Source organism: Aethalodelphis obliquidens, unplaced genomic scaffold (assembly GCF_003676395.1).
Source record: "Aethalodelphis obliquidens isolate GAN/ISIS:26980383/991018 unplaced genomic scaffold, ASM367639v1 scaffold8, whole genome shotgun sequence".
Lineage (NCBI taxonomy): Eukaryota > Metazoa > Chordata > Mammalia > Artiodactyla > Delphinidae > Aethalodelphis > Aethalodelphis obliquidens.
In genome coordinates this window covers 61,304,056-61,314,600 of record NW_020837952.1, presented here as the reverse complement: position 1 = coordinate 61,314,600, position 10,545 = coordinate 61,304,056, and the positions used below count along the sequence as shown (strand labels likewise).

General features: G+C 49.7%; 1 protein-coding gene across 1 annotated transcript; it reads left to right on the top strand.

Annotated features, from left to right (window-relative positions):
• The first annotated feature begins 1,865 nt into the window (after positions 1-1,865).
• Positions 1,866-10,147, top strand: PKDREJ (polycystin family receptor for egg jelly). The gene is made up of 2 exons (XM_027107994.1): positions 1,866-5,958; positions 6,829-10,147. Exons 1-2 carry the CDS (start codon positions 2,278-2,280, stop codon positions 9,238-9,240), a joined length of 6,093 nt encoding a protein of 2,030 aa, XP_026963795.1. The 5' UTR covers positions 1,866-2,277; the 3' UTR covers positions 9,241-10,147.
• Positions 10,148-10,545: the final 398 nt, after the last annotated feature.

The following is a 10,545-nucleotide window of genomic DNA, read 5'->3' as shown; positions in this document are numbered from 1 at the left end:
CTGGACCCCGCTTAATTGGCCTGTCTCCTTGCATTCCTGCCCACCTACAGTCTATCTCCCTCACAACAGAAGGATGCTTCCCAACTGGAAATCAGATCAGGGCCCTTCCCTACTCAAAACCCTCCAAAGACTTCCCAACCCACTTGAGATAAAATTCAAATGTATGATCGTGGGCTCTGAGGCTAAGCTTGCTCTGGTCATCAGCCATCTCTCCAACGGCATCTTCTACCACTTTCTCTCCTCTCTGCTCACTCCAGCCCCACTACTAACCTTCTCTCTCGTTCCTGCCTCCACGCATTTGAACGTACAGTTCTCTGTGCTAGCTATCCCGCTCCCTAGCTCTTTGTGAGCCTTGCTCCCTCATTTCTTGCTGATCTGCTGGCTCAGATGGTGCCTCTTCCAAGAGGCCTTCCTTGACTCCCCTATCTCATCCTCATTTCTTATCTCTTAACCTGACTTATTTTTCTTCATATCACTTATCACACTCAAAATTATACATGTTATATCATGCCTGGGTTATTTTTGATTGTCTCTCACCCCCATTAAAATGGAAGCTCCTTGAGAACTGATGCCTAGAAAAATGTCTGGTATGTAGTAGGTGCTTGAGAAACATGTGTGAAATGACTAATGCTAAATGAATTAACGGGGAATGAAAGGGAAAAAAATCAGAGATAATAAGGGACAATCAGGGATAATAAGAAAACAAATAATTAGGTGATAGACCTAAATCCAACTATATCAATAATTACATGAAATGGTGACAGTAATTACATTAAATGTTGATGGTCTAAGTACTCAATTAAAAGGCAGAGACTGACTGAGTGGATAAAAGAGTAAAATTCTATTAAATGTTGCCTATAAAAGACCACTTTAAACATAAAGACATAAATAAGTTGAAAGTAAATGAATGAAAAAACATATGTCCATAGACAGTAAGCATAAGAAGGCTAGTGTGGCTATTTTATTTTACTTCATCCCCCCCCCCCAGTTTTATTGAGATATAATTGACATATAATGTGGCTATTTTAATACCAGGTAAAGGAAACTTCAAAACAAAGATTATCACCAGAGATAAAGACATCTCATAATGATACTAGGGGCAATTCATCAGGAAGATATAACCACAAATGTGTGTCTACCTAATAAACAGAGTCCCAAAATACCACAGGCAAAAACTGACAGAATTAAAGAATGAAATAGACAATTCCACAGTTATAGTAGGAGAGATTAACGTCTTCTCTCAGCAATTGATAGAACAACTAGACAAAAATGCAGAAAGACATAGATCTAAGCAACACTACCACCCCTCTTGACCTACCTGCCATCTACAGAACACTCCACCCAACAACAGAATACACATTCTTTTTTTTTCTTTTTCTTTTTTTTTCACATTCTTTTAAAGTTTCATGTAACATACATTCAGACCACACGATGGGCTTTCAAACAAGTCTCAATACATTCAAAGGGATAAAAGTCATACAGATTGTATTCTCTGACCATAACAAAATTAAATTAGAAATCAGTAACTGTGAATATTTTCACAGAAACTCCAAATAGCTGGAAATTCACAGGTCAAACCAAAACAGGGGAAATAAAAAATATTTATAATTGAATGATAATAAAATATGGTAAGTATGTTGGATGCAGTGTTTGGCGAGAAACTGACAGCACTAAATGCTTCTATTAGAAAAGAAGATCTAGAATCAATGGCACAGGGTTTCACCCTAAGAAAGTAGAAAGACATATACACACTGCTATATATAAAATAGATAACTAATAAGGACCTACTGTACAGCACAGGGAACTCTACTCAGTACTCTGTAATGACCTACATGGGAAAAGAATCTAAAAAAGAGTGGATATATGTATAACTGCTTCACTTTGCTGTACAGCAGAAAATAACAAAACATTGTAAAGCAACTATACTCCAATAATAATTTTTTTTAAAAAAAGGAAAACTAAGTAAGAAACCCAGTGAGCAGTCCCCCTCTCCCTCTACTCAGGGAGCCCACTGACGAAAGCTCTCACTTTCCACCGCTTTGTAATGAGTTTTCCCGGGTGTAGGGGGGCGGGCTCCTGCTAGGGGTCTCCTTGGAGGGTCAGCAGACTGCGCCACAGGAACCCCACTAACAACCCTGACCCGAGGCCTACTCAGGTGTGGGCACGGGCCAGCCGCCCGCAGCCCCTACCCCCACGCCCGCGCCCCGTGACCCCGCGGCCCGCGCCCCCGTGGCCGTTGGTCCGCGGCCTCCGCAGCGCCTCCCACTTTCCGCTCCCATGCGGCCGGGACCCGTGCTCCTCCTACTGGGCCTGGGCCTGAGCCTGAGCGGTGGCCCTGGCCGCCGCCCGCCGACCCCGGCTCCTCGCGGGGCCAGCGCCACCGTCCCTAGGGTGCCCGGCTCGCCGTCCGGCGACCTACTCGGCCGGGAGCCCGCCTCGGCCCGCCGCGCCCCGCCCGAGGCCCGGGTCCGCGTCCCGGCGCGGACCCAGGCGGCCGTGCTGCGCTCGGTCAGGGGCGCCCGGGGCCTCGGGGTGCGCGGCGTCGGCGGTGGCGGCGTCGGCGTTGGCGGCGGCCGCGCCCGCTTCAGCCTATGGCCCCGCGCGGCCCCGGGCGGCGGCGTCATCCTGAGCGGCGGCCGCGACCTCTGTCTGCGGACCGGGCGGCTCACAGGCCCGGCGCCGCGCTGCCTCCGCACGCACGTCCTGCTGCGCGCCCGCCGCGCTGCCGCCGCCGCCGCCGCCGCCGCCGCCGCCGCCGCCGCCGCCGCGCCCGCCCACGTGGACCTGCAGCTGTCGGCGCCCGGCGGCCGGCTCTCCCTGCGCTGGCTCGCCCGCCTGCCGCGCTCCCTCGGGCGTCTGGAGTGGACCTTCCGCCTCGGGCTGCTCGGGCCCACGGTCCCCACGGCCGCCGCTGCCGCCACCCGCGTGTCGCCCCGCTCGGCGGTGTCGCCCCTTTCGGCTCTGCCCCGCGGCCCACGCTCCTACGCGGGCTTAGTGGCCAGAACCAAGTGTCCCACGGACGGGCCCACGCCTGTCGTCTTAGAGGCTGTCAACCCCAACACTTCCGAAGCCTTGGAGTCCTCGGTGTCCCGTCAGGGGGTCTGTGTGTTGGATCTGGTGAGGATCGAAAGGAATGACGATTCTCCCCTGCAGCTGACCCGGAAGATGGAAGTCACCATCAATGCCACGGTTAAGGCCCACTGCCCAAACCAAAGGTTCTTTGGTCAGTATTGGAAACTCTATTCCGTGGCCTCTGTATCTGACAAGCCGGACTGGACTAAACCTTTGCAAAACCCACCTTTCAAGTCAGAGAACACTCCATCAAGTATACGTATCTCCGCGCATTCTTTATCTTGGGGGGTGTATCTGCTTAATTTCTCCGTGTACATCGTCACACATGATCCAACGATACCTCTGAAGAAAGACTCAGATTCCATCTATATCATCATTGTTAAAAGTCCCCTGCAGGCGGTTATTCCTGGGGATACCAACATCACAGTTAATTTCACAGATGGACTGACTCTGAATGGAAATATGTCCTCTGATCCAGAGGCAGGAAACCCTTTAGAGGGACTTCATTTTTTTTGGTACTGTACCACAGACCCAAGAAACTACGATGGACATGAAATTACAGTGAGGAGCAAGGAAGTCTGTCTCCCAGAGCAGGTTGATCTCAGGTGGACGTGGGCCTCCGGTCCTATACTCACACTTTTGCCAGAAACACTTCACGGCGGCCGTGTGTATTTTTTCAGACTGGTGGTCCAGAAGAACGACAGAACAGCATTTGCTGATAGGACAGTGCATGTGCTCCAAGGACCAGCACCTGTAGCAAGCGTTTCATGTATTGAAAATTGTGATACAGTTTTGATTATATCAGAGAGATTTTCTTTGTCTCTAGAATGCCCACGTTGTAAAGCAGGCCGTGACGTCTATCAATGGTCCATTCTGTCGTCTTCAGGTGGGAAGATGCCATTTGATTGGACGGGGCAAACAACAACAGGGCGGAACAGTGCATATTTGTCTGTAAAAGCTTTCGCTTTTCGGCGTTTCGTTGAAGATAAGTTTTGGATTTCTCTCAATCTAGCAACCTGGGGTGGATCGAGCTTGGTCTTACGGCATCCCTTCGTTATTCACCACGTCCCTGAAACCACAGAATGCAAAATTGATCCACCTGAAGGAATTGCCTTCATTACTAAATTTGTTGTCCATTGTAGTAGTTTCAAGGATAAGAACATCGTTCCTACATATAAAATAATAGTTCCTGATGTGCGTGGTTTTGGTGAAATCAGTTCTTTAAAAGAGAATAACTTTGGGTCCATCCTCTATTGGGGGAAGAATTGCACAGCGCCCCCTTCCTTTCTCCCTGTTGGTGTGTTGGCCAATCATTACGCCTTGAAGATATATGCTCAGGCATATAATACCTCTCTGGGAGCTTTTTCTCAGGTGACTTTGTACGCCACTGTACAGGCTCCCACTGACATAAACTCATCAAGGACTGTGCTGCAGGAGTTATTCAATTCCACTGTGGGACCAGATTCATCACTGTCTACTTTGCTTCAACAGCAGGAGTTTTTACCTGCAGGTTATTTAATGTATGTTGTAGCTTCTGTCTTGAATAGCATGAAAACCAACTCAAATCTGCAAGCTGACCAAATTGGACTCCGAGAACACCTTTTCAATCAGTCTTTCATTCTTCCTGTAAACACTTTGGCGGAAATTAGCCAGGTGGTCATGACTGTTACTAAATTAACACAGAAAACCTCGGAGTTCTCCTCGCTTGCTCAGAAACTGGCCACGGTGAGGATTTGGCAAGCAAGCCGAGCCCTCCAAGACTGTCACCAGAGAGATAAGCACATTTCTTCTGAGCAGATAGAAAGTGTAAGCACTGGAATATTAACAAGTTTGTCTAATATCCTGAAACTGATGGTTCGTCATGAAGTGGTCGAAGAGCCTTTCCATGTCGTTGAATCCCTAGCAGAGACAGTATTGGCTGTAAAAGTGCCAGAGGATAAGACCACTGCGATGAGGACGTCCAACTTTAACATGTATGTCAAGAAAACGGAGAAGTGGAATGTTACCAAGTTTTTCAGCACTGAGAAACACTGTCGAAATTGTTTTTATCCAACCCTGAACGTGAGCAGCGTTCCTAGTCTGCCTGCCAATGCTCCAATCTCTACAATGTTTTGTGAGTTTGCAGATGACCCTTTCCCTTGGCTAAATTATGGGGAAAACATTTTGACCGAGGTGGTTGGATTCCGAATGACAGGAACCGAGGCCACCGGTGACGTGATTGAGATCACACCTGATGTAGTGGAAGTGTACCTCGTCAGAAAAAACTTGAGCTTTGGGACTTTTAATCTCACGGTGGGCCCCAGCAAGGAGTCTCCTAGAGCAAATGAGTCATTGAGAAAGACAACGGGGGCATTTAGCTTCGAAGTGGACAGCAGAGCAGGGAAGGAGGTGCTGATCCACATTGTGACGGAAGTGGCCGTGTTGTTCACGGTGCTGGTGTATGCTGGCCGTCAGATCACACCCACCGCTTTGATCGCCACCTACCTCGTGCCCCATCGCATCCCCCCAGTTGCCCAAGACAGTGACCTGTTTGACCCTGACTGTACAGTGACGGAGGCCCGCGTGGTTTGCCTTCCCCCATCCCTGTTGCGGGTCATAGCTCAGCGAACCAGCTCCTCTGAGCCTACCATCGCTGTGGTTCTGCAGGCCCCTCATTTTGTCCTAAAGCCCAATGACAAGTTAGTGAGAATTTCTGTTTTCAGCACTCAATGCTTGGACATGTATGGGATCCAGAGCGATTGGAGAGAAGACACCTGCGTTGTCGGAGAGAAGACCACCTGGCAGAAAGTGCACTGTATCTGCAAGAACCCAGGGCGGGCCAGGCGGCAGCTGGACGCAATGAAACTAGCCAACCTCCACCTGCGTACCCGCTATTTGACGGCCAAGGTGATCGTGTTCCCTAACCCCGTGGATCTGCGATTAGAGGTCATCAAGAGCGTTACCCAAAACCCCGTGACCCTCTTCACTGTACTTTTCATTATGCTCTTGTACATAGTCCTAGGCTTCTGGGCCTTGCACAGAGATGAAATGGACAAGTGTCTTAGGGAGCAAGTGGTAGTTCTACCTGATAATGATCCTTATGATAATGTATGTTACCTAGTCACTGTTTTTACAGGAAGCCGTTGTGGGTCTGGGACCAGGGCCAATGTCTTTGTCCAACTGCAGGGAACAGAGAGTAGCAGCGATGTGCATTGTTTAAGCCATCCACAGTTTACAACCCTCTACCGAGGAAGCGTCAGCACTTTCCTCCTAACGACGAAAAATGACTTGGGGGACATCCATTCCATCCGCGTGTGGCACAACAACGAGGGCAGGTCCCCTAGTTGGTATTTAAGTAGAATCAAAGTGGAGAATCTGTTCAGCAGACACATCTGGCTGTTCATGTGCCGGGAATGGCTTTCTATTGACACCTCTTTGGACAGAACCTTTCAAGTAACCCCCCCAGATAAGTCTCTCAACAGAATGGATTTTTTCCTTACAGATTTAAGTTATAGGCTGGGGAGAAGCCACATGTGGTTCTCTGTTTTTTCTGGTGTCATTGCTACACGGTTCAGTAGGCTCCAGAGACTGTCCTGTTGCTTAGCCATGTTGCTGTCCTCCCTTCTGTGTAATATTATGTTCTTTAATCTAAATAAAGAAAAAGAAGCGGAGTCACAAGAGGGGAAGTACCTCAGGTCGATGGTGATCGGGATGGAAAGTGTCTTAATTACCATCCCTGTGCAACTAATGATCACGTCTTTGTTCATCTATTCCCAGAGGAGACCTCAGGTGACCCTAGGGGAGGTCGCTCCTCGGAAGCATCTGTGGACACCAGCAGCAAGTGAACACTGGCAAGAACGATTAGCAAAGTGGCACACTCGTGAAACTGGCAACGCACGCTCCCGGGAGCCTGAAAAGGTTCCACCTACTAGGAGAAGTCCTGGACTTCCCGAGGCTTCTGTCAAGACCACTTCTAAAAGACGGCCCCAGCCCAAGCCAGCAGAAAGCAAGGTCTCCCACACCCAAAGAAAAAATAAAAACGCCAATAACCCAAACGTTGAAGACAATCAAAGTGTTCCTCCTGGAGAGCACCCTCGCCAGCCCGGTGCTACACCCCTCAAAGAGAAGACCAGGATTGTTCTGCCGTGGTGTTGCGTTTATGTCGCATGGCTCTTGGTTTTTGTCACTTGTAGCATATCCTCATTCTTTATTGTATTTTATGGACTGACTTATGGCTACGAAAAGTCAATAGAATGGCTGTTTGCATCATTTTGTTGCTTCTTGCAGTCAGTTTTTCTGGTGCAACCATCTAAAATTATGGTCGTGTCAGGCTACAGAACAAGTAAGCCCAAGTATTGTGAGAACCTTCTGTGGGTTGGCAACTTTCGCTACAGTGAGATCAAGCTGCAGAGCATCACGCAGAACCCAGAGGAAATGCGCAGGCGCCAGCAGCACGTCGTCCAGCTCCGAAGCTCGAGGATGTACCAGCCCCTCACTGAAGACGACATCACAATCTTCAAAAGAAAGAAGAGGATTAAGAGAAGAGCTTTCCTGTTCCTGAGCTACATCCTCACTCACTTCATGTTTCTGGCCCTCCTGCTGAGCCTGGTCACCCTCCTACGCCACACCGATGGCTTTTACTATAATCGGTTTATTCGTGACCAGTTCTCTGTGGATCTGGCGTCGGTGACCAAGCTGGAAGACATCTTTCGGTGGCTGAACAGCGTGCTGTTGCCTCTGCTCCACAACGACCTGCGTCCCACCTTTCTCCCTGAAAGCTCCTCTAAAATCCTCGGCCTGCCACGGATGAGGCAGGTGAGGGCGCAACCTGGAGAGAAAACCTGTCTGCCTGCCAAACACTTCACGCAGGACAGCCTCAAAAGAGAGATTCACTGTCACCCCGAATACGGCACTGACCCAGAAGACACAGAAAGCTACTCCGGGTTGTGGAATAGAGTTAGTAAGCGGGCTGTAGACAAGACTACGAAAGGATTTACTTACAAGCCTGGAGAAAAGAGATGGGTGTACTATTCCTATGGGCTGTTGCATACCTACGGGTCAGGAGGGTACGCGTTCTATTTTTTTCCGGAAGAGCAGCAGTTTAATTCCACACGGAGGCTCAGCGAACTCCAGGGAAGCCGTTGGCTGGATGAAAAGACATGGGCTGTGATCTTGGAACTAACAACTTTTAATCCAGACACCACTCTCTTCTGCAGCATTTCAGTCATCTTTGAGGTCTCTCGGGTAGGAGTTGTGAACGCTAGCCTGTCTGCGCACTCCTTCTCGCTTGCCGATTTCAACAGAAACACTTCCGCAGAAATCTACTTGTACGTGGCCATCCTCATTTTCTTTTTTGCCTACGTTGTCGACGAGGTCTACATCATCACACAAGAAAGGTCCGCCTACGTGAAAAGTGTATACAATTTGCTCAACTTTGCTTTAAAATGCATCTTTACCGTGTTGATCGTGCTCTTTTTCAGGAAACACTTCTTGGCTGTCAGTATAATTCGGTTTTACCTGTCGAACTCTGAGGATTTCATTCCCTTTCATGCAGTGTCTCAAGTAGATCACGCCATGAGGGTGATGTTGGGTTTCCTGTTGTTTCTGACAATCCTGAAGTCCCTCAGGTATTCCAGGTTCTTTTACAACGTGCGTCTCGCACAGAGGACCATCCAGACTGCCCTTCCCGGCATCTGCCACATGGCACTAGTGGTGTCCGTGTATTTCTTTGTCTACATGACTTTTGGTTACCTGGTATTCGGGCAGCACGAATGGAACTACAGTGATATGATTCACGCTACGCAGACAGTCCTCTCCTACTGCGTTCCAGCTTTTCAGAACACGGAATTTTCCAGTAACCGGCTTCTCGGGGTCCTGTTTCTCTCATCTTTTCTGCTGGTGACGATCTGCATATTGATCAACTTATTTCAGGCGGTGATTTTGTCTGCCTACGGGGAAATGAAGCAGCCCGTGTATGAGGAGCCCTCAGAAGAAGCGGAAGCAATGACCTACCTGTGTCACAGACTAAGAACTGCATTTGGCTTTCTGTCCTTCAAATCCAAGGCGGAAGACCAACCCAAGTTCTTTGCCAACATGATGTACGGGCGGCCAGAGAAGCGCGACAGCCGGTACCTGGGGCTGAAGACCAGAAACATTAATGGGAAGAAAACGGTGTATCTCGTTGTGTGATCCATGACCGTTTCAAGGTCCACAGGCCGGCTTCTCTCAAATGCTCACTTTCTGGGATTAAGGCTCAGTTGTGCTTTCTCCCCGTGTCCTTCACAATGCACACCCCGTACGTCTGGAAGTATCCGCCGTCTTGGCCTCCCCTTCGGAACTTGAGGGTGTCAGAGTGCAGTGCAGCCTCTACAGAGAGAGGAGGAGGACAGCCTGCGAGTCCTGGGTTGATCTCCCTGTGGCTGGGAAGCTGGTGTCTTTGGTACCTGCTGCAGTTTAGAAGGTTAGAGACCCAGATCTGGGGTAGGGAACTCAAAGGCCCCCTCAACCTCACCCCACCTTGCCGGAAGCAGCAGGAAAATCCTGCTGCTTCTGTGCCCCCCTCCCCGGGGCTGGGAGGCCAGCACTTGCGCTTCAGTGCCTCAGCCCCGCTGGCTGTTGCCTTTGCACACAGGGCTGCAGGGCCTCCCCCACCCTCCCAACTCTGCCACCCACACTGCCAGGTGGGCCAGGGCCTTGTGACGAGTCTCAGGAGTTGCCCTCGTGCCTGGGAATGCAGGGATGTGGACCTGGGGGTCAGAGGTCTGAAGCTTCCCATCTACTCAAGGCCACTGCAAGTGAAAGATGTAAAGTGTAATAACGTTTTCTGGCCATGAGACGTGACTTTTATTAAACAGCAAGAAGGTGTGTGGGGGTGTGGGTTCACACTGAAAGATAGTAAATATTCTATATAATGTATATAGCAATATATACATCCAGGATTTGGGCTTTGGGTTATTGATGGCCTGGTGGATTGTTTAGAAAACATTGTTTAAGAAAAATAGGCTAGCAGCTGTTGGATTTTCACTCCGAAACATGCTCATTTATGTAGACGCCACTTTAAGCTTGATCAGAATTAAATGTGAGATTTCTTCTGTGAGACCTGCAGTGATTCCTGTGAGGGGGTGTGTACACCGATGGCTCCTGCCCTCAAAGTCGAGGGCCAGCAAAGGGGGACAACAAGCAGGTGGGCAGCTGCTGTGTCCCAGGTGTTTGTTACTCACTTGGCGCCCCGTAGTCCTGTGCTGCACGGGAATGGTCATGGTACCCTGCACCTTGGCAGGTACGGGCATGCACACACGCACGTGTGCATGCGTTCCATCGTTTCCTCCCCAGGGGAGGCCTGAGAACCTGGGGTGGGGGGTGGCCTTCTCTGCCAGCTGAGATAATGAAGAGGTTTTGTGACTCACCCAAGACCACCCACACGGTTAGGGTCAGAAGGTCAGTTCTGGGTTTTCTAACTGCCCTGGTGGGACGTCTCAGGTGTGGCTGGGCTCT